General features: G+C 37.8%; 2 protein-coding genes across 2 annotated transcripts in view; one reads left to right on the top strand and one right to left on the bottom strand.

Moving 5' to 3' along the window:
- Positions 1-12,410, bottom strand: part of LOC122800505 (peroxynitrite isomerase THAP4-like) — a 158,366-nt gene extending 145,956 nt beyond the window's left edge. The window contains exon 1 of the mRNA XM_044069945.1: positions 12,195-12,410. Within this exon, the coding sequence (XP_043925880.1) occupies positions 12,195-12,271 (77 nt within the window). The 5' untranslated portion in view covers positions 12,272-12,410. The remainder of the gene's footprint in view (positions 1-12,194) is intronic.
- A 1,198-nt stretch (positions 12,411-13,608) lies between these two features.
- ATG4B (autophagy related 4B cysteine peptidase) overlaps positions 13,609-24,681 on the top strand; it is a 1,090,283-nt gene continuing 1,079,210 nt past the window's right edge. The window contains exon 1 of the mRNA XM_044069567.1: positions 13,609-13,788. Within this exon, the coding sequence (XP_043925502.1) occupies positions 13,779-13,788 (10 nt within the window). The 5' untranslated portion in view covers positions 13,609-13,778. The remainder of the gene's footprint in view (positions 13,789-24,681) is intronic.

The following is a 24,681-nucleotide window of genomic DNA, read 5'->3' as shown; positions in this document are numbered from 1 at the left end:
TCGGCATCTACTTTTCTGAAGTACAAGCAAACACAGGAGGGTTATGGCTGACAAAGTTTGCAGATGACTGCAAACTGGGCGCCATAGTCGAAAACACATCTGACACAGATATCCTTCAGAAGGGTCTCACAGAAATGGATAACTGGTGCCAGAGCCATGGCCTAAAGTTAAACGCCAAGAAATGCATAGTCATACCCTTCGGGTAAAACAAGATTACCCCTAGCTACCATATAGGTGGCAATCCACTGAGCACAGAAGAAGTTATCAGAGATCTGGGGACTCAGGTTGACAGTAACCTATCATTTGACACTCACGTTGCTAAAGTAGTTAGGAAGACCTTCTACATTGCCCACCTGATCATGAAGGGATTCACATCTAGATCAAGGGAGGTCATCGTTCCCCTGTACTCATCATTCATCAGACCAATGATCGAGTACAATGCTCCATTCGGAATGTATCTGACCCGACACCTGCAGCAGCTGGAAAGGCCCCAAAAGTTCCTCACCAAAAGGATAAAGGGTCTCAAAAATATGTCTTATGCTGCCCGACTGAAAGAACTTCAGCTCTATTCAGTCGCTTACCGCCTGCTCAGAGGTGACCTGTGCCTGACATACAAGGCCATGTCAAACCCAGATTTGATGAACATGCTTCACCTCAAAAAATCTAGATCCCTCAGAACTACAAGGGCGGGAGACTTAAACCTTGACACGGTCATTAATAGGACATGCTGGAGGGACAGATTCATCACCCAAAGACTTCCTATGCTGTGGAACAAAATCCCGGTACATGTGAGGCAGAGCACCTCGCTGGCCATGTTCAAGAGAAATCTTGACCAATGGATGGGAGATCGCAGATATACCCCAGGGATTACCTCAGTGTCTCTGCTTGACAGAGGCACAGCAAAACAATGGGCATAGTTTTCTTCAAACTAAAGGGGTGGCGAAAGCCACAAAAACTCTGGGCTGGGCTTATAAATGCCCTTGGGCAGATAGCCTAGTACGAACCTATGAACCTATCATCCCCTTTGTGTCTGTCCACCATCTGTATATGTCCGTTTCCTCTTTCACTTGTCAGCCCCAGCATAATGTCCCTGTCTATTCGGTCTTTATATCTGCATGCTAAAAATCTTTAACTCTTTTCTAACCCTCTTTTCTATACACCCTGCCATTCTTCCTTTCTGAACTTCACTATATATATATGAAAAATGGGGGTCCATCCCTTACAAAAATAATAAATTACCCATCCTCTTTCTTTTCCTCCAGCACAACGCTCTTTAATGTGTTCCTTTTGTGGTTCCATTCTTTACTTGCTCTCCTTTTTCTGAGTGTCCTATCTTCCCCTTTCCAAATTTATAAAAGTCAGAACAGAATATTCACATATAGCCATCTTCAGAGAGTGTTTGAGTCTTCAAGTTTTGATAAACTGCTAGACAGTGGAGCTGAGCTACGACCAAGACAAGCTCTTGCGGAACATCCTTGTGAGACTCAAGCAGCTCAATGCTTGCTGCCAGATGTCAAAATTAGACAGCAGCATTCAGGAATTTACTTACACATGAAGTGTGTGTACAACAGTTGGGACATTTCTGCTCATAGCAAAATTAGTCCCATGTCAGTTTACACAAATTGTGATATGGGCAGCTTTACCGGGCATTCCTTGGAAGCCTGAGAATGTCAAAAAACAGTGCCACTCAGACACAATTTTGTTTTTCACATACAGGCATAGTGGTGTTACTCTCAGATTCACTTTATGCATTTGTAAAGTGTGGGACTGTGAATACCACCCTATATTTCTAGTACTACGGCAGAACTTTTGTTGTAGTTTTTTTACTGTCTTGTATCATTTAGCAAAGTGGTCTGATATTTTACAGACCACATACTTATTGTCTTTGGCAAGGCCATCAAAATTTTGTAAGGATATATTCTACACAAAGTTACAAGTTGAATAATTAACCTTTTAATTTGTGAGTCTAATACATACAGAATTAATGGCTTGCCTGTAAGGTCTGGGTTTTTAACTATAACACTTAAGCCAATATTATATTTTGTTCTTCTAACATTCATCCACAGTGTAAATATTTATATACCTCAAAAGGTTCTCTTAAAGCCTTCCTGCTTAATTTGGTGAGACATAATTCTATATGGGTGACTGGATTTTGGTGTTACATCCTACAAACTTTACCTCTACTGGCACACTTCCAAACTCCCTAAGTGATTACCTTCCCACGTTTGCCATTAGAGCCAAAGCACACATACCAAAAACACACACTCTAAAATCTGTCCACAACCTAACTAATTTTACTAAAGGCAAAGTCAATTAACTACTTCACAAAATAAATTGGTCGCCATTAAAACACCCCCCCCCCCAGATGAAGATGTGCACAGCTTCAAAACCTTGACATTTTGGTTCCAGTACACACAAAAAGAGTTGGAAAGATTCTGCCCCTTGACTAACCAGGGCATGTAAAAATCTAATGAAAAAAGGATAAAGTCTGGGGTCCCTGGAAAAGAAGCAGATCTAATACTTAAACCACATAATCAAGAAAAAAAAAACATGTTGTCAAAAATAAACAATTATACTATACCCACCTACAACAGCAGCACAAAACTAACTCCCAAAAATTCTGGCCTTCAATCTCAACCCTACTTAACCCTAGTTCAAAGATCTCTGCCTTCAATTAATGCTCCTCCTTCTCAAATAGCCAAAGACTAACATTTACTTTATATGATCCATAGCTGATCTGATCCCTAATACCCCCAACTCCAGCCCCTCCTCCTCTTCCTCCTCAACTACCCTTAACAGTGCCCCTTCAGCTACTCCTGACCTTCTCCACCTTAACAGCCCGAAACCCCTTTCTGATAACTCAATCACTTTCTCCTTACAACTTATACCTACAAGCCTCATAAAAAGACTTCTGTAGAAACTCAAACCCTGCTCTACCTCTGCATACAACCTCACTCCCAAATACCTAAAATTAGCTGCCAAATCCATTGCATATCCAATCAGCATCTTACTTAATAGATCCATTTTGAATCTTTAGTGCCAAGCATTTGGAAAATGTCCCATATCATTCATATTCACAAAGGGGGAACTCCACTGACTGACCTACTTCTGACACAGCCATTCTATTTCCCATCTCCAAAATATTAGAAAAATGTATTCAGCAATCAACAACTAATGAAATATTTACTGCAAAATAATCTTCTTACACATACCCAACATGATTTCCATCCAGGCCACAGTACAACCATAGCCCTCCTATCCTTTAATGAATCTATAAAGAGAGCTAGAGACACAGGTACCTTTGCATCTGCTATATTTCTCGACCTTTCTCAGATACGGTCTCTCATTCCATACTCCTGGACAAGCTCTCTAACTTAAGCCTTACCTCCCCCACCCTATAATGGTTCCACGGTTACCTACATGAATGAAAATAAGCCATAAAGTGGTTACATGAAATCTCTCCCTTTCTACATAACCTCACTGGAGTCACACAAGGCTCTATCCTTGGTCCCTTGATATTCAAGATATTCAATATATTTACAAACGACCTATGCACTGCTTCATCCATTGGAACACTCATACAATATGTAGATGACTCCACTATTACCTGCACTTTTCCTACACTTCCTCAACTTCTCACCATCACACATCCTGACTTACTAACTGTCAGCTATTCCTAAACTCTAAAAAAAAAAAAAAAAAAACTAAACTCCTTCTCTTCCTACCAACAAATCACTCTATTGACATTTAAAACAATTCAAAATGCACTTGGCTGACAATACCATTGTTGAAATAGTCTACCACACTAACTTGCTAGGTGTTATGATACCTGACCAATTAAAGTTCGATCCTCATGTCCAACAAAATATGAAAACCCACCAGAAACTTGACATCCTCTACAGAAACAAACACTCCCTGAACTCCTGAACCAAAATCACTCCTGCTAAAACTTTCCTTCCACCCTCCCGTCTATATGGTGTCTCTATTCTTCCTAACCTTCATATCTCCATTAGATCCAAAATATAGCAGTTCTACAGCAAAGTGGCAACGTTTGCCTCCAACTTAAAAACCAGCACACATCACTGTAGGCCATTACAAATGCTAAACTGAATAAAATTCCCCAATCACCTCTATGTCCAACTCATAACGCTTCACAACATGATCTATAAACCCCTAGCTTGCCCAGCTCTGAACAACATAATTAAATCTTACGACCCCAACAGAACCCTTAGGTGATAAGATAAAAACTACTCATTTTCTCCAAAGTCTCTAAAATACCAGGACAAAGCCTATACTCTCACACTGCTGTTAAACTGTGGAACTCGCTACCACTATCTACCAGCAGTATTCCTGCTCTACTAGCTTTCAAAACTTCTCTAAAATAGCATCTAAACAATTCTTGGCTGTGCCCATGCTCTGCCCCTGGCTAATCTTGCCTCCACTTTCCCGCTCACTCTTTCTATCCATTCTCACATCCATCTTTCTCTCCTCTTCTTTTACTCCAACTAGCACTACCTAAGATTAGCTAAATGTCCTCTAATATTCCCACTTCTAGTAATCTGCCCTCTTCTCATGACTATGCCTTTTCCATCTCTCAACAAAGTGGTTAATACCTCAATTCCACATTAAAAATGAACAAAAATTTTAACTACTGACTAGATCATAGAAATTGATAGAATGCACTATGCTGATATCCTAAGGCTATGTTGGATAATATGTATTAAATGTATATATGTTGCTTTCCTTTAGAGATGTTAAAATACTGAGTTGTCTGCCTCATTACATGTATCTGTAACAATTTATTTTGTATATCACTGTATTCAGTGCTATTTGCTTGTACATAAAAGTCTGTAACTTGCAGCTTTTCTACCTGGACCTTTACCCAGATGGACCATCCCAGTAAACAAATGACAAATAAATAAATACATATAACTGAGATTTTATTTCTTCATCAATGTAAAAATAAAAAAATTGAAATTCCTTGCTAGCATTTTTACCTTGTATATCATTAATTGTATAGTCCCAAGTAATATTTCTGAAAACATATACTTCATATTATAATTTAGGTGAGAAGAACTTATTCAATGTTATTTTTATATCTCCGTATTTAGCACCTCCAGAGACTAATGTGATATATCTATCATTAACTTTTCTCTCTTAAAAGTAATCATAATACTTTCAATCCAGCATAATTTGTAATAATCACTGCCACAAAGAGCATTATTAATTAAGTCCACTCTGATAACTGCATATAAATTAAAAGTAGGGGAGGACAACTTGATATAATCCTACTGAGATTTTCAGTACTTGTAAAACTTTCAGCAGAGATGTTTCTTTGAAAAAAAAACTTTTTTTCTGACATTACGTCTTTGACATTGCCTACTATAATATGTCAGTTACTTTGATTCTCTGACACTGCTACTTTTTTATATTAAGATTTATTTACAGAGACTTCCAAGACGGCTGCACACCAATGAACAGCTTGACTTCAGCTCTCCCAGTGTGAAAACTGAAACTGAGAAACTGCTGTCAGAGATAAATGTCACATTGAGTAAAATTCAGTTAATGGCTAGTAAGTACACTGACTGGATGCCTGCAAAGAAGAAACTAAGAGAACCTGAAAGAAAATCAACTAGAAAAGATGAAGAGAAAATACTGAATGGGAAGAATCTTGCAGCTGTGCAGCAAAATGCAGTTCAAGCTCCAGCTTTGGTGCAAGACATAACTTCCTGTAATCTAGAGGAATAAAATAAGTCAAATGTACTCAGAACTGATTAAATTAAGCAAAACACTGAAGGAGTATATCGACTCAAATAACAAAAGGCTGGAAAATGGAAGAAGCTTTAAACAAATATTCAGATGAGCTGATAAAACTGCAAAAATCTGAGGATGAAATGAAGAAAAGGTTGGCTGACTATGAAGCTGCTCAAGAAGAGATGTTTCAAAAAAGTAGAATTAGAGGGCAGAGCACGTAGGGAAAATCTGAGGCTTCCTGTTGTAGCAGAGAAACTAGAAGTATCAGACTGTATTAATTTTATGAGGGCACAAATAAGTGACTGAACTGGTATTCCACAGCAGGAACTGTTAATTGAAAGGGTATATAATGTATAACTCCTAAAAATGGCTACAAGAAAGCAGCAAAGACCTTTATTAGTAAAGATGCCATCTTACCAGCAGAAAGAGTTAATCATGGCAAAACTGTTGCAAAAGGACAAAGTATTAAAAGTTGGAGACAGTACAGTGCTTGTGAAAAATGATTATTCAATGTATACAGGGCAGAAGAGAAACAAATTGAATTCAGTAATCGGGGAATGTCGAGACGCAGGTGTGAGATTCAAGTTGCTGCATCCAGCTGTCTTCAGAATATTTTCTCCTGGAGGATCAAGGTCATTCTTTGATGCAGAACAGGCTAAGGAGGGAATGCAAAAGTTTATCCAACAGAAAATGAGCCATCAAGCAGAAAGGGACTCTGCTCCTAATTTTTCTAATAATAAAGCAAATGGAGAGACATTGCCAGTGAAACCTTTCCTACTGTTTCAAAAGAAATTGCTTGAGAGACAGAGAAAAACACAGGAGATCCCCAGATAAACTGGAAGCAGTGCAGAACTGAACCATAATCTGGAGCTGGGAGATGGAGATGAACAGGAAGACAACCAGTAACATGGAAATTAGATAACAAATGTGACACTGCAAACCATCAAACACATTTGTGAAATAGGGCTGTATAAGAATAAGTGGAAAAAGTGGACTTTTGTTGACTTTGTTAAACTTATATGGAAATGAAAGGCACCAGCCTCACTTCATGTCATTAATGCTGGGAAGGACTTGGTGGAGGGGGTGGAGGATAAAGGTAACTGTAAGTAAAACAATGTTTTTGTTCTTAACGTTATTTCTATGAAACATTTTACAATACAAACTGCATATTTCATAGACAAGTATTTTCAGTTGTTCTTGTATGTGATGACATTATTAAAAATAATCTCTTCTTTTTCTTTCTTCTTTGTTGGTATTAAGTGCAAAAAGAGAAGAAAAGCTTGACAAAAGCATGTTTAAGTTAATAGACTGTAATCTTGACTTGTTGAGGTGGATGTAAAAGTAGACAGATCATACATATGTATAGCTGATATGTTTTCTCTTACTTCTTCATAGTCGAATGTCTGGATTAAGACTTCCTTAGCTAAGTCCAATAACAAATTTTAACTGGAAACAAGTAAATATGAGAACACTGAATATAATGAAAAGTTTTCCTTTACCAATAAATGTTTCACCTTGTCTTTCAGGCTGCAATACAGGACTTCATTTGCCTTTTTTCACTTGCTCACTTAATGGTATATCTGATGAAGTCTTTGATGTGACAGGACGAAAATGCAGTGTGCAATATAAGCGTTGGTTTATATTAAAGAGAGCAACCTTTGGACTTTATGGTGTGGCATTTTTCTTCAGGAATTGGGTGTCAGTATGCTTTTGTCGTTTGGATTAGAATTTTGGTTTGCACACTTTCCTGGTTTGCTTTGGAAGATAGAAAGTACTGCATACATTATAGCCAGTGAGTGGGACAAAATGAAAGTGGAGTTTAAAAATAGTGTAGAAATAGATCTGGTTAAGAAGAAATAAGAACTATTTAGAGGGGCTGAGAAAGGTTAGAGTATTGAAAAATAAGAGGAATCTCAGAACAAGGGGAGACGCAATTACAGAATGCTAACAGGGAGTACCTGGAAAATAGGCAAGTGTTTAGAAATATCGCTGTTAAGCAACTGTTAATTCCAGAGCACAAACACGTTTGGCACAACAACTTCGGGAATAGAAAGTAGAAATGGTTGTTGCCAAACCTAGGGAGCCTATAAAAAGAAAAAATAACCACAGATCCTGTAGAGGTATCAGAGATATTTTGGAAATTTTATGAAAATTTGCATAAAGAAGTGGGGAAGTCAAGAAAAAGCACAAATGGAAACATTTATCGAAGACTTAAATATGCCATGGTGAGAGATAGATGAGGTTCAACAATTAACAGTTAAGATGGGAGGAGATGAGATAAGGATGATGATATATAACTAACCTACAGGAAAGTCTCCAGGAACAAATGGTATTCCAATGGAAGTTTGGAAGTTAGGGGGAAAGAAAGTGATAACAATCTGGAAGACTTCATTTAACAGTATCTTAAAAGGAGGGGAGGTACCAACATCCTGGAAAAAGCTGTGTTGGCAGTAATACCTGATCTCAAAGATAAACCATGATTATAAAGTGTTTATGTCTATAATGGCTAAAAGAATGGCAAAGATGATCTCTTTCTTCCTGGATGCCAAGATTGATAGAGATGGACCAATGTGGTTTTGTGAAGCGGAGGCAAACATTTGTCAATATTAACAAAACGATGATGATCCAGAGTGAAGCAGACTTTAAGAAAATACCACTGGTGGATCTTAATGCAGAGAAAGCATTTGACACAGTAAGCTGGGATTTTATGAGTAGGGAAATGGAAGCATTTGCATTTCCTGATACAATAAGGTTAATTGAAAGGCTGTATGCGACAGGCAAAAATCAAAGTGTGAGTGCATCTCTCTGATAAGTTGTGTCTGAAAAGTGGAAGCAGGCAGGGTGTCCTCTTTCCCCATTGTTATTAAAATTGCATTATATTTAAAACCACTAGGAAAGAAAATAAGGTACTCAGAAATTCAAGAATATAACTGGTATGGTGTTCAAGAAAATCTGGCATTATTTGCAGGTAATATATATTTGCATCTGATGGAACTACAAAAGGACATCTCTGTGTTGTGTAATCTTCTGAGATAGTTATGTTTTTTGGGGGATAGAACATTAATGAAGATAAAACAAGAGCTACAGCTATAAACTACGCTTCCACACATAAATGGGTCCAGCAATGCCCGTATTTATGAGAATATGATAAAATTAAGTATTTAGGAGTAAGGATTAAAAAGGATTCACTTATGGCAGCTAAAAACTGAGAAACTGGAAGCTCTTGCCTATGAATGTGTATATGAAGATACAAGCAGAAAAAATATTTTAGTCTCTTTAGTTTTCTATAAAGGTCAGGCATATTTTTACCTACCAGAAGACAAGTTGCAGATTGTAATTAATAAAAAGTTGAAGGATTTTATCTAGGATGGGAACATGACAACAGTCAAGTGGGATAAGTTGATCCTCCCAATAGAACAAGGAGATTTAGGATTACCTGATTTGAATGGATATTTCAGAACTACACAGTTAAGGCTCTTACACATAACACAAACAGAACACTACATTTCAAAGTAGAAAGGGATGATGATGACGCAGGGGGGTAAATTTAAGAAATGAGGAAAGAATGAGATTTTGGATTCAGATCATTAAAAACAAGAATAACAGTCATACAGAATAATATATTCAGAAAGTATACTAGGAACTAAGCCAAAAGAGGAATGGAGAAAAGAGATTCTGCCAATAGGGATAACTGTAATTACAAGTAAAGAGAATAGCCAAGATGGGGCTGGAAGTTACCAGAGGAAGCTGGCACACCAACCAGGGTACTAGGAACAAATAATTAGAAAAGGAAAGGTAAAATAATGGGAACAGGCCAAGAAGACATTTGGACTGCAGGCTAGTGACTACCTTCCCTATCAGAAATTGATATCGGAACTGACAAAGGTAAAAGGATACGGAATCCTAAATGAAAGGCCTGCACTAGTTGAGTTTTTAATTGAATCTAGAGCAGCAGCTATGGTTTACAAAGGGATAATTAGTATGGCATATAAAATATTGCACAATAAGTATAGAAATAAATCAGAAGAGATCAGAAAAGATTTGGAAGAGAGATTAGATTTACAATTCACAAAGAAACAATGGAAGGGCATATGTATGACTTCCAAATATGCAAGAAAGTCTAAAGAATTGAGGATTTTTGCCGGAAAGTGTTTGCACAGATACTTTTATACCCCAAGCAGACTCCAAAGAATTCTTCTTTAGGTAGCTGGCAAATGTTAGGAGTGTGAAGGGGAAGAAAGAAGTAAGTGAAAACATACTTTTGGGGAGTGTAAAGAGTTGGCAGACTTTAAAAATTCCCTTTAGAGTACTGTGTCAGGAAAACTGGGTGAGTGAATGAGTGTAACCAATAGAATGATTTTTTGAGGTGGAATGAAGGATCTGAATTGCCTAGACACAGTAAGGCCTTGTTAAGTTTAATTCTGATGGCTACCAAAAAGCAATGACTAGAAAATAAAAATAAAAATCTCAACCAGTTACACTTGAAGTAATGAATTCAGTAAAGAGTCAATTATCCAAATGTCGATTACCTGAAATGTCAATTTTCCAAACACAGCCTTCCAAAGTTTTCAGGTAAGAAAAATCATAAAGTCTGAATATATAAACATTACATGCATTTGTTTGTGTTTTTTTTTTTTTTTGAGCTTGTAATACAATATACTGTGCCATTTTGTACATACAGTAAATTTGTTTTATTTTTCTTGTTTAATGTTCATCAAAAATATTTTTTAGAATTTTTTTTATCTGGTTCAGTTATGTGTTTGAGTATCTGAACAGTCTGATTATCTGAACTGCCCTAGGTCCCAATTAGTAGTTTGGATAATCGACTCTCTACTCTATTGTAACAGATATAAAAGAACAGGAAATGGGTTCTTTAGAAAAGAGTAGGGGTAAATTACACAAAAAAATGGAAATTGTGGGAACAATACATGCAGGAAATGTTTTGGAGGAGTGAAGTTTGAGAAGGCAGGAATTAACTTATGTATTGTTGCTTAGATTATACATCACTTATATTGTTATATATCCTGTAATACTTGTAAATGTGAATTTGTTAATATGGTTTGATTACATATCATAGCTCTCAACCTTCCATTGCAAACATGTGGAACACTGGCTCTCATAATGTGGAACTAATGGGCAAAATGTGCAACACTTACTAACAACTTCAACTAGGAAGATCGCAAGATGGTTAAAATGTGCTACTTTATAGTTTTAAAAAAATATTTTGATAAATTACTGTGATTCACCATTTACCATGGATATCAATTAAAAACATTCTTAACATTGAATGTGTGACAGACACTTTCAATGTGGAACTTTGAGGAACACAGGCTTTATAAAACCCAAAATGAGGAACATTCCTCGTAATGAGGTACACTTGAGAGGTATTGCTTTTATACAAATCTAGGTTTGCCAGTGCCACAAGTGATAATCAAATAAAACTGTTTAAAAAAAGATTTATTTACAGACTCCTCAAATAACACAACTAGAAATCTGAAAACAGTTACTTTGTTGTTGGTAGTCCTTTCATTTGTTGCTTTGTATGTTTCTCTTAATCTAATACTGCAGACCAAAATTCCAGTGGGATAGGGAGGTGTGACCTGTTTTAAGCAATGCACCATATATAACCGACAGAGTGACTATTGTATTTTAACAGCCAAATCAGTATTATTTTTCCCACTGCATAACTTTGGGATGAAAACAAATATTTGTGTAAAAATCAATCCCAACATGAAGTAAAAACTGTAGAATATAATAAGCATGGGGCAAAAAAACGCACATTTCAGTCCATATCCAGAGACGAAGGAGTGAAACTGAGGAAGTATAAGAACACTTGAAGCGCAGGTCCTCATACCAGCGGGGCAGTAACAAGGAAAAGTTGTTAAGAATGAGCGTAGACTTTTTTTCTCAAAAGGAATGAGAGAATAAACTACGAATACATTTGCTCAGACCATCGTACGATTACACATTGTCTGTTTGACCAGCATTTAACTAGATGCCTAATTTGTTACTTGTTTTCACTTTGCTTAGTGTACATTCCTGCGCTGTAAACTGTTACCAACAATCTTTTCCAAGCGGTACAATCTGTTGGTCACGCAGACTGTAACTGCATAACGTGTGGCACCTGATCATCAAAATGAAGCGATGTCCTAAAGAAGCATGGCATTTGAAAGGCACTACTCTGTGTGTAGGTATGACCAGCAGGCATGCAAACTTTTGACCTTGCTGCTTTAATCCACGCAGCAGTTGGACACTAATGGCACGACCAGCTGACAAAAATTCATGAAGAAATAACCAAGGTGGGGATCTAAAACAGTTCCTTTCGCAAACAGAGACATGAAACAAAGTAACTACTGGGGGAGGGTAACACAGTCCCTGCACTGCGACGGAGCCGATAACTGCTCATTGCTATTACCACATTATTCCTTCTCTTTAATTACCTGTGAAAAGAAATTGCGGATTTGTCCACTTTCCCTTGTCGGTTCGAACAATTCACTGCCGCACAACAAATCACCATCTTTGTGTCACCACCTTAGTACCGGAACACCCAACAATAATAAATAATAATGATGCAATTTTAATGTCATTAAAAGAAAACTAGATGGCCGTACAACAAAATGGCCGATCCAATTTGCTTCAACATGCTGTTTCCATCATATTGGCGTGTCAGTGCCGTAAAACAATATGGCAGCGGCCATATAATTAATAGGATTTGCGCCAGTTGACCTCTGCAGAATCAGACTGGCATAAAGTGGAAATGCAGATGTTGTCAGTCACATGATACAGTTTGGATTTCTTTTAAGAGATGTCTGTTGTACTTTAATTACGCATCTTATCAAGATGGTATCCTCTGTAGTTCCACACCATAGTTTTAGTCGCATGAAACCGGAAATACTTTCTGAATCCATGACATTTATGTTCTTTGTATTCACAACTGTTGCAAACTAAAAATGTTAACAACAGTCTTATATTTTAATGTATTGATTATCGACATAGTTACAGTGAGGGAAGTCGCTTTTCAACAACCGAGTTCATCAGTTTGCATTTTGCATCAGACTTTGGTCCTGTCATTGCTAGTTAGCAATTTTGTAAAAACGTACTAAGAACCACAGTCTGCAAACAATGGCAAAAAAAAAAAAAAAAAAAAAAAAAAACATAGTAAACGCCTTATTCTTCAGATATGCAATTATGTAAATACCGTTATTCACTCAGCTCAGATATTCTAATTTCTACTATTTGCAATCCGGCAAAAGTCCCCAAATTTGGATTTATAGAACTGATACTTTTCACTTAGAAAGTCAATAGCTCAAGATTTGTTTTAATACACATTTATGAATAATTCAGAACAAGAATCCAACTTTGATATATTTAATTACTTAAGCTGATTCTGCAACATGTACTGTAATCGGTGTAGCCAGGCATACTCTTAGTACGCAACTGACTATATTTCGATTAAAATGTCTGGTTACACACTGCTGACCGTACCTCTGAACCTCGTAGCGCAATAAATTGGAGAAAGCCTAAACTAATGGGACAGAGAGTTTAAATACTGGCCTTATAAACTAACTTAGAAAATTGGCAGAATAGCACGTTTTGTGTTGGTATGCATTTTCTGAAATATATTAAGTTTGAACGTTAAATGTATGTCGTAATTTAGTGACATAAATCTTCATTGATTTGCCAGAAAAACACACACACATTTATGAAGAATAGACCAACAATATGAGCCAAAAATCTGGACAGTTGAGAATTATTTCCCTAACCTTCGACTATAGCATTCCGTACTACAATATAATGCAATTATTTACTCACTCCGTCCAGTAATGTGACACTAGCGGACGTGTTAGCCCCTCCCCTTTTTGGAATTGGAATACGACTGGGGCCATTGGTGAGCGTCTTTGCCGGTTCCCTGACAAGCACTGCCTCTTGCTCCTCATTGTGTCAGCCCAGGGTGACAGTGTGGATGTGGAAGCTTGAAAGCTTGGGGGTTTTGAAAAGAATCTACTGTACACACATTAGCGGGGATGGACGCAGGTAGGCAAGCTGTGGCTAGAATGAGTCTGTTTTATTTCTTAGTCTTAAATATTTTAGCGTGGCAATAGATATGGTGCCCCTATAGCAGCCGAGTGGTATATATACACGTCTTTGTGTACGGTAGAACAGAGGGCCCAGCTGTTCATCAGATGTAAACACATTTGTTTCTGTAGGGAGTGCAGCTTCCTAGTGTCTCTTTTGCGTGCCGCATTTGTCTCAGCATTTAATCTAAAAGTATACTCGTGGACCGCAAGGTGACCAGACGTCGTGGATATGAGATAGATATTTACAGGACATGAAAAACATTGTAGGGGCGAGACATCTGCCTGGATTAGGGTGGTTATTTGAAGTAGTAATAATACACCTAGATATTTGAAATGCATATTTTCCTGCCCCAAGTTCTGCGTTTGACAGAAGTGTTCTAGAAAAGGTTAGGAAACTGCATTACGGGATTTTAAACTCTATGATGAGTTTAAATATCTTGTTTAGTGTACAGAAACACTGGGCGTCACGTAGTGGGAAGTCTGAGGCAAGACATGTTGGACCTGTAACAAGAGATAGTATTCTTTTTACTGAAAACAGTTTCTTGCAAAAGACAGCCGTTGTTGTCCTCCTTCAGCTTCTTGTTGAAGAACTTTGAGCTGCATGACTAATTTTGACCTCTTCTTTCAGGATAATCACAATGTTTGTTTGCTCTAAAATGCTCCTGAACATGCCCGATTGTGTTAAATGTAACTCGGGGTATTAATAGCTGTTTGAATTTTGTTTAGATGTACAGAAGTCGCAGTGTAAGAGAAAGGTAACTTCTGTGTCCTATAAAGACAACAAAAACGGCAGTATTTTATATTTAAAGGTAGATATTTTGAAATGCAGTGACTGTTCATTGGTATAGCATAAAATTAAGTATAACAATTTTATAAGGCATTGGTTTGGTTGTTCATGGAATACTGCCTTGTAGAATTATTGTATATTTCACCACATATCACCCTTAAACATATATTTTCATAACTTCCACTCTGCTTATTGTCCCATTTCACATATTGCACCTGTTAACTCCTCATTCCCCCAAACTTTATTCTATTTATTTATTTATTTATTTTACATTTGTTGACCGGACTAGTCTAGCTGGATATATATCCATTTTCAGTAGAGGCCCGGGGAAAAAAGCTCCACACAGATGTACAAAAGTATAAAAAAAATATATTGTTACATGGTAAATATAGGATTAATAAACCAAATAAAACGGGTAGTTATTACATTTCAGAGATCAAAGCACTTAAAAGTAACAGTGAACATAATATTGCTTAAGAAAGCTAAAACAGATATAATACAGCAAGTGTTATGTACAATAGTTCACATCAGGTTGAAGGATTTAAGCAATAAGTTGATTAGAGTTTAAATAGTGTCAGTCTTAATTACAAGACCAAGTATTTAAATATTTGGAAGTTTGGTTAGAAGAGGAAGAAACAGGGGTGAAGATGGTTGTTAGTCAGAGTTACTACAAGGGCATAGCCAGTGCATTTTGAGGTGTTTTTTAAGTTTTTGTTTAAAGAGTGGCAAGGATGTAATTAGTGTTAGTTCATTGGGTAACAGGTTCCAGTTTTTTCCTGCTGTGTTAGTAAACAGAGAGTCACCAGCTGTTAAGCTAGCAAGGAGTTTGCTAGAAGAACGTAAGGAGTTCAGATTATTATATGGGATTAAGAGTTTTGAGAGTATAGGGGTATTATTGGGTTGGTGAAATATTTTGTGGGCAATTGTGAGTTGGGGGATTATCAGATGGTTTTGGAATTCCAGCCAGTCTAGTTGCCTAAGATTAGAGCAGTGGTGAGTTCTGAAGGGATTGCCAGTAGCGAATCTGGCAATATTATTGTAGGAAGTTGCTAATTTGTTGAGGTTAGTTTTCTTAAGGTTGGTAAATATAGGTGAGGCATACAGAAGGGTTGAGATTAGATGGGAGTGAGCGATCTTGGCTCTGGCTGTTGAGGTTAAAAAAGGTTTTATTCTTTATAAGGATCCTATTTTTCTGTTGACTATTTTAATGGTGTTGTTTATATGGTGATCAAATGAGAGATTATTATCAATGATTATTCCTAAAAGTTTGGTGGTAGAGTCAGGGGAAATTACAGTGCCATTATTTGAAGAGATTGAGAAGTCTAAGGGGGTGGACCTAGTAGTGGGTGTAAAGAGAAGGAGGTTTTTTTGGCATTAAGAAGGAGGCAACATTTGGTAAACCATGTTTCTACAGTGTTGAAAACATTTTGATTAAGAGAATATACTTCAGTTGGAGAGGTTGCTGAGCATATTAGTGTGGAGTCATCTGCATATTGAATACAGGTGGCTTGAGGAATTGCTACACGGATATCATTAATAAATAAAGAGAAAAGAAGTGGTCCAAGAATGGAGCCCTGAGGGACCCCAATGGTGACAGGTAAAAAGGAAGAAATTTGATTTTCCCAGAGAACTGCCTGTTGCCTATTGCTGAGGTATGATCTAAACCATTTAACGGCCAGAGAATCAAAGGAAAGAGATTCAAGAATATTGATTAGGAGGGTATGGTTAACCATGTCGAAAGCTTTAGAGAGGTCGATGAAGAGTGCAGATGAGAGTATGTTTTTGTTGCGGTTTCTGTTGATGGTATCTGTAAAGGATAGGAGGGCAGTAGTGGTATTATGTGATTGCCTAAAGCCATGTTGGCAGCTATGTATTAAATTATGCAGAGAGAGATGATGTAAAAGTTGTTGGTGAATGCATTTCTCCATAATTTTTGCTAAGGGTGATGAGAGCAATTGGCCGATAGAGTAATCGTTAAGTTCCCACTTTTATTTAAGGCGATAATATGGGAGATTTTCCAAATATCTGGGATGGTTCCTTCTTGGATTGTCCTATTTATAAATATAAATATAGGGTAGGCAATTACTTTGGCTGCTTTTTGGAGATATTTGGAAGGAAGTTCATCAGCAGATGGGAGTGCATGGCTTAAGTTTATGAACAAATTTATAGATGAGAGAAGTAGAGATGGGTTGTAGTTTGAAGTTAGAGGAATAGTGTGGCAAGTTGATGGGAAGGCTGGAGTTTTCAGAGATAAGTTGCCTAGCTAGAGATTGTATAGTCTCAGTGAAGAAAGAGTTAAAGGTATTGGCAGTTTGATGGGGGAGTATTTGGATCTGCATCAAGTGGGGTGGGTGTTCGGGAGTTACCTGGTGAAAGTAGCTTATTTATGCAAGACCAGAACTTTTGAGGATTATTTTAATGAGTTTGTTGAAGTTTACAGTAGTAGTTTTTTTGTCTGTAAGTATTGCCTTTTTTGTACTATTTCTAAGCTGCCTAAACTGCCAAACTTTCTCTTCCAGTTCAATCCCCACCTATATTTTCAAACCTCAGTATCAACTAGTAGTAGCATTAATGTGAAGCAGCAGTACAGTGCTCACCTGTAGTTGCCACATTTACATTATCTTCAAAGATGAGTAATAGTCCTGCCCATTTTTAACCAGGTAGGCCCACAGTCCCTTTTCAGGAGTGACCATTTGCAATGTCTGGTTAAGCGACTTGTTTAAGTTAACACAGCAGGCAAGTGAGGACTGAGGAAATCAAACCCTGTCCCACAAGAGCTACCACCTGCAACCTTAACTCTCTGCTCCAGTCTGTAGCTACTTGTGTAAAATCCAGTTTGATATTGAGAATTGCAAAGGAATTTTGTTTAATAGTATTTGCACATAATATTTACACTGAACTTGAGTAATTATGTTTTTATGTATCATATATGCATCTCTAATTCTGCTTGTGTAGTATTTTTGTATAGTCAAACTTGCTTTGGTAACATAGAGTGTTGATAGACTGGAATTTTTCTGTTTGGAATGTCACATATTTTCATACATTCACATTGTTTATAAAATGCACATACATCTACACTGTTTATAAAATACACAAAGGCATGAGTTGTTTTTCCTTTGAGAAGTCACAAACAATGGGCAGTCACCCATTTCGACACTACCCTCCAAGCAAAATTTAGATAAGTCCTAAAATGTTCTTTAGATGGTCAAGGTTGTGCTGTACTGCACCACCCAGTGTAAGTGCACCCCTGCTGATGCAGATGAAGGTTGTGAAACTTAGAATGAATGCATCTTAATTTTTTTAATATCTTTATTAAATCAGATTTTAAATTGTGGTGTGGGCATATACTATTATTTTTTTCTTCTCTCTTAATGCAACATTTTTTTTCATGCAGAACACGTGTTTTCTTTTTTGCAATTATCATTCAGTCCAGCATTACAAACATTACTCACTTTCTGATTTCCCTTAAATTTCCCTTCTGCTGAATTTTGTTCTACACGTGTTATTCCCATAAATTCCATTTATTTCTTTAATAGGCTCCTTCCCCTTTCTAAAGATTTCATCTCCATATTTCCTTTATAATTTTCAGTACTTCACCTTCATTTGTTTTAGCTTTTGAGTTCCATATCCTAGTAATTGCCTTTTTTGATAAACAATAGCATTAAACCCAGAAAGGCCTTACTATGTCGAGGCAATTCAGATCCTATGTCCAAGCATAAAAAAATTCTGTCCTTGGTTGTAACCATTTGCACTCCAATATTTCTGGCAAAGTACTCTGCAGAATATTTCTAACATCTGCCCAGTCTTTGCATTCCCAAGAAAATGTTCCCAGTTACCTGTCTCTTTCTCATCACACCTTCAGCAATTGCTGTCTTCCTGAAGAAAAAATGTCTGAAGTTTGAGCATTTTCCAAAATGTTGACATAGATCATACTTGCATAAAGTTGATGTGCAGAGTTTTTAAATAAGTTTAAATATATTAATAGTTTGCTTTAAGCTAGTATTGTGACTTGTAATTGTTGATTTAATTGTTCGTAGCTACAACCTGTCCAATAACCAAGTCTTACTTCTGTAGCAGTTAGTACTGTTTATAGGTAGTTTAGTTTAATGTTTTATTTCACCATCACCAAAACACCCTCTCTAACTCATGTTATTTTTGACATTCGTAATAAACTACTGGTGAGACACATTCACTTTTATATCTTTTGTTGGTCTTTCTTGATAAGAAATTTGACTAGACCATTATTTTATTGTCAAATGTTTTTTAATGTTACTGTCAATCTTGATGTATTCTGTAATGTTTTCTAATGTAAGAATGTTTTTATTGATTTTTGAATGACTGACGAGTTACTGTAACACATGGGGAAAATGACACTAATATGGCCTAGAAATGCGCAAGATCCAGAGTGAATTAAAAGGGTCCTGCTGGAAGAAGTACTGGTGGTGATGTAGCAGTAGTTTCAATTACATGTATTTACAGGACTAGAGCATGAGAGGAATAAAATCCATATACTTGATTCCTACAGGGAATTAAGATGCATGGTACCAGATAATGTGGATTCATTGGGAGCAGGGAGACCTGTATTTGAGAAGAGTTAAAGGACTGGTCTTGATAGCGGCAGTGGCTAAAGGTAGCAAGCGATTTGTGGCAAAGATTTGTATAAATGAGTATGGGTGGGTATCTGCATGGGATGTAGCCTCTGACAAAGAACTGGAAATATGTTGAGGAAAGAAGCAGGAGAACACATTGATACACTCCTGAATCCATTGGAGACAAACCTAGAAGTAACAGGTCAAATTAGATCCATTTCTGTTTCTGTAGAAGATGTTCATGCAGTGATTAAACAAGAGGTGGCAAGGCTTAAAGAGTAGATGAGATCCAGCTGGAAATATTTAAGGCACTTGATGTTGGGGTGTCATGGTTAACACGTCTTTTCAGTACTGTGAGACAGAAAAAGTAACCTGGGGTTGACGAACTGGAGCTGTGATCCCCATTTTAAGAGGGGGCAGGAAGAATGTTGACGTGTTTTTTTGACTGATCAGTGTAGGATGTGTTAATTTGGTATGAAAGTAGTGAGTTGTTATGGTTACATTAATGAGAGCTGTGGAGTGTTACTGATTTGGTTACCTAAAATCTGTCAGTTTGATTATATTATTTGAGAAGCAGGAGTGTTAAACAGTTGCTTAATTGACAACATGTGATTTATAACTGTTAAATGGAGTTGTTTTAGTGCATATAGTTACCCTTTCTGTAAGGTGGGTGAATACGAGTTTATTGGATCGAGAATTTTTAAAGGTGATGGCTAAACAAATATGGCAACTGATTGGATTTCCTGTAGTTAGCCTCAAGGATTGCAAAATTGTAGGTGTGATTACTCGGCTGTAATTACTGTGAGCCAATGTGTAACAAGAACAGCTGAAAATTTGGCATGTTGTTGTGTCTGGAGAAGCTAAGACTTTGTTAGTCATCTCTAAAATATTGTGTGTGTAGAAGTAGCCAGTTGGGCTGGCTAAATGTGCCGCATTTTGCTTCCGGATTTCCCCAGCAGTAAATGTGGAGGCCGTACCCGATGAATCCATCTCATGCTTTCACTATTGCTCTCTCGTTGAAAATACATTTGCATTTAGCTGTACCCAGGTTTTCAGTTTTCCCATATCAATATTTGTTCCAAATATTAAGTATTACTTGCTTTCCAACTACTGAATCATCTCCCTGTTGTGGGCCTATAATGAGTCTTCCAGAAGTTAACCTTACTCATGGTAATATTTTGTCTGTATAGTGCATTATCCCGACAGTGTATCCTAACATCCCCAATATGTTAGATCAGTTATTTCTCCTTTTTGATTATTATATTACTGTAAAAAAAAAAATTCTGTCCCTGAAGATCTTTTAATAACATTGTTTTCCAGTCCACCACATAATCTGCCTTGACTATGTTATCAAAGTGGAAAACGTATTATGCAATTTGGATCTGGGACCCCTAGAACTGCATCCTCTTTTGGAAGGGTTAACCTCTCCACGAAACCCTGCAATGATCTTGGGCACAAATTAAATCACTAATTTGCTTAGCTGACATGCTGTCAGGGGCAGAATAGGGATTGCTTCTGACACATATAGATGATATAGCACCGGGGCAATTTGGTCAGTTTGGACTTGGTGTAAGAAACTGTGCAAAAAGATCTCTATAAAGTCAGAAAATTATTACAGATTTGGGATAGCTGACTGTATGCAAAATGTATTATGGTGTTCATGTCCATAGACAGTGGTACTTCCAGGTTCTTTATTGACTGATGGCCCTTTATATATGGGTGTTAATTTAAAAAAATATGGATGGGTAGTAGTCATTTGCCAGGCAAGATGTTTGAGCTTCATACAATTTATAGCTCTGTAAGTCATCAAAGCCTTTCAGAGCTACCCATATCTGTTCAGTTTGCTGTTCAGGGTTCTCCAGATAAACTAACAAATCATCTGGTTATAGGGTGAGGGTGTTTCGGCTGTACTAGTGTAACCACCCCCCTCTAGTGCCCTCTGTTTGTATACTAATACTTCAAAATGTAAGGTGAATAATATTGAGGTAAAAGTACAGCATGCCTCATTTCTCTACTTATTTGGAATAACTTCAATGTACATCTGCCACTCTTCACCCTAGTCTAATAGTCCTTGTAAATCTTCTCCAGAAAATCCGTGAATTTATGGGGGAATGCATATTCTGTCATTACTAGCCATCAATATCCCCATTGTAGTCAATCAAATGCAATTTTTTCTGCATCGAAAATGAGTATACTACCACAGGTTTCTTATTCTCATTAGTTTCTTGTATCAAAAGTAAATATCTGGTTGTATTATCAAACGTTTGACTGCCTTGACTGTGTATGAGTGCCAGCATCTAGGGTTAATTTATAGTACCAGTAACAGAAATTGGCTGATACAATATGAGTTGAGATGGATCTTTGCACAATTTTAAGATCACCCAGACAGAAGCAGTTTTCCAGCTATAGTGCATTCACCCTTGCTAAAAATACAATTGCCAGGACTGAGAAATTTTCCAGCTATAGTGCATTCACCCTTGCTAAAAATACAATTGCCAGGACTGAGAAATCCATGGGAATTGACTGTCCCACTCTGTTATATTCTGTGATGGGAAAGCTGTCTATGCCTTGAGATTTTCCAGATTTTACTGTCTTCAGAATGATTTTTAATTCCTCCTGTGAGATGGGCCATCAGTAAATTTATCAACCCTCCTGCTATTTGGTGTTGCAGTCTTGCTGCTAAGAAGAGATAGGAAAAAAAGTTTAAGAGCTCTAGCCATAAAGGATGCATTAACTTCTTTTCGTAAGTTATCCAGTTTAGAGGTAAATATAAGAAACAGCATAGCTCAGTATTCTGCCCAGGGCTGTTTGACCAATCCACTGTTTCCTTCTGTGGTACATCAGTGTCACTATTTCATTACATCTTCCTCTGATTCCATCAGTCACATCTCTTCTGCGAGTGCACCAAGTTTAGCTGTCAGTCTTATTATCCCAGTTATGTGCAGTTTTAACCACTGAGTACAGTTCCTATAACAAAAGTATTACTTGTGCACAGTAACAGTTCAATTCTATGACTTTACACAACAGTAAATTGTGGCATCATCTAATTTACAAGGTATAGGAACATGGTCCAAGACTGAAACTGAACCCATTTGTACACTGTCAGCTAAGAATCTCTATTTATTTGTAGTAAGCATCTTGTTTGTACAGAAAAATGATTTGCGCTGTTAAGAGAAGTGGGTGTATCTTACTAGGGACACTTAAAACTTTTCAGTAAATCACAAAGGCACACACATCAGAAATACCAGTTTAGGAATCTTCTTAGGAATTATATTACCAGTTATCCGGAACCCAGCTGCACATCCCTTGTATCTGTTGTGGAATTCCAGTTATCTTTTATTAAGGTAAAGCCTTCTCTGAAGGCCAGACACACACTACACATTCTGGCCCTTTCCATTTTCTGTATTCCCAGAGGGTAAACATAGGCACAGTAAAGTTAGCTTAAGGATGTTCTTTGTGTTTCACTGTTGCAGTCATTACATTTGGGTAATCTGCTGGCAGGTTGCCCTCAGTCGACCTGAATTCCAAAGTCTTGGGTCCTGCGTCGGTTGCTGTCTTCTCTTCCATGACGTCAGGTCATCAGGGGTATAAAACATGCAGCCGACGCCATTTTCTTCAGTCTTTCTTGCCACGCGGTGCCCGAAGCAGAAGCATTTCGCAAGTGCCGGTCGGCCGACTACTGAAATATTCGAGTTTGAGTTTCAGAACCGAAGTCTTCACTAAAGTGGGGAAACTTTTTTTCTTGCTTTTTACCAATGTCAGAAAAAGTTAATAATTGTATTACTTGTGGGAAGCAAATACCTCATAAGGATTTCCATTTATACTGTATCCCTTGCCTAGGCTCTGATCACAACGTGCCCGGCTGTCAGTTTTGTGCTAGATTTAACCAACGCACTATTAAGCGTCAGTATATTTTTGCATCAAAGTATTTTGGAAACAGATTTAACTACCCAGAAATGTCGTCGGATAGCAATCCGACTACCGGAGTACATAAAAAAAGCAAAGAAAATGACAGAGAAAGGCAGTCGAGATCCAGAATTGACAACAAAGTTTCTCCTAAGCCAGTCGCCAGTTCGTTGGTACTCAGGTGCTTTTGCAGCCCCTGATACCCACTACCTTTGAGTCGCAGGCCTCTACCGACACCCATGTGGAGCCTGGCATGCCGCAAGTTACTCAAGGTATTGGACAGACGGATGTATCTCCCTCGGATGGGTCCGGAGCCGCTGAGCAGGCATCGGCTTCTGAGGGTGTATTCAGACCTCAACATTTGTATATCAAACCGACGACAGCTGCAAAACCAAAGACAAAAGCAACTTTTCAAACTAAAAAATCGACGCATGAGCCACGTGCACAGGCCTCTATGCCTAAAAAAACAGATGATCAAAATGGCTGAAGACCTTATTACCTTGATCAGGGGCACCCATCCCCCTCCGGATAAGAGGCCTAGGCAAGACACTGATTATGAATCTTCAGATCAGGTTTCTGTGTCTTCTGATTCCTCTTCTGATCAGGAATTATCTATACCTCCTTATAAGGATTCTGATGCTGAGGAGTCTATTCCATCTGCATCTCCTCCTGAGGATTATTCTTTTGGAGAAACCTTGCATACTTTGAGGGAGCATTTTCACTGGGAGAGTCCAGACTTCTTAGAATCAAAAAAAGAGGCTCAGGGATTTCCTTCTTCTCCCTCAGCACAAGCCTTTAGCCATTCCCCCTGTTTTAGACATTGTGGATGATGTGTTTTCGGAGTCAAGCTTGACCCCTGACTCTTTACTTCCGGCTCCCAGTAAGCCTGACAGATATTACAGGGTCCCTGACTCACATAAATTTTTATTTAGAAACCCTGCTGCTCATCCTGAAACTATTTCACAGGGTCCAAAGGGAGTTAAGGCCTCAACAGCAAAAAATCCTACCCCCTCTGACAGAGATTCAAGGGGACTGGACAGATGGGGGGGGGGGGGTTATACATCTGCAACCTTGGCAATCAGAGCCTTAAACTGTCAATTTCATATGCTTAAGTACCAACAACATGTTATGGGATTGCTGAAACAGAAAATTATGTTGATTTCAGAATGTGTGAAAATAAAGAATTGCAGGAATTATTGCATACAGCTGAACAAGTTGGAAAACATACTTTGCAATGTGGTTTTGATTCTTTAGAGGCCTCCTGCAGGACCGCAGTTACTGGATCTGTGATTAGGAGGCATGCCCGGTTAAAGGAACCAAATTTGCCTGATCATGTTAAACCTAAATTGCTAGATGCATCTTTACAGCATGATTCTCTGTTTGGTATTAAGGCAGAAGAGGTTTTAAAGAAAATGGAAGACAAAGCTAAGTCTATGCAAACTGTTAAGGACTTCTTACAAGTGCAGCCACCATGATTCAGCAGATACTGGCCTACAAAAAATTGGTCCTTTCCTGTGTCACACAGAGCTCAAAGGGGAAATCCAGACGCCCTAAGGGTTCAAGATAC

The sequence above is a fragment of the Protopterus annectens genome, chromosome 4.part0, assembly GCF_019279795.1.
Source record: "Protopterus annectens isolate FY-2018-M chromosome 4.part0, PAN1.0, whole genome shotgun sequence".
Classification (NCBI taxonomy): Eukaryota; Metazoa; Chordata; order Ceratodontiformes; family Protopteridae; genus Protopterus; species Protopterus annectens.
This window is presented reverse-complemented; position numbering and strand designations above follow the sequence as displayed.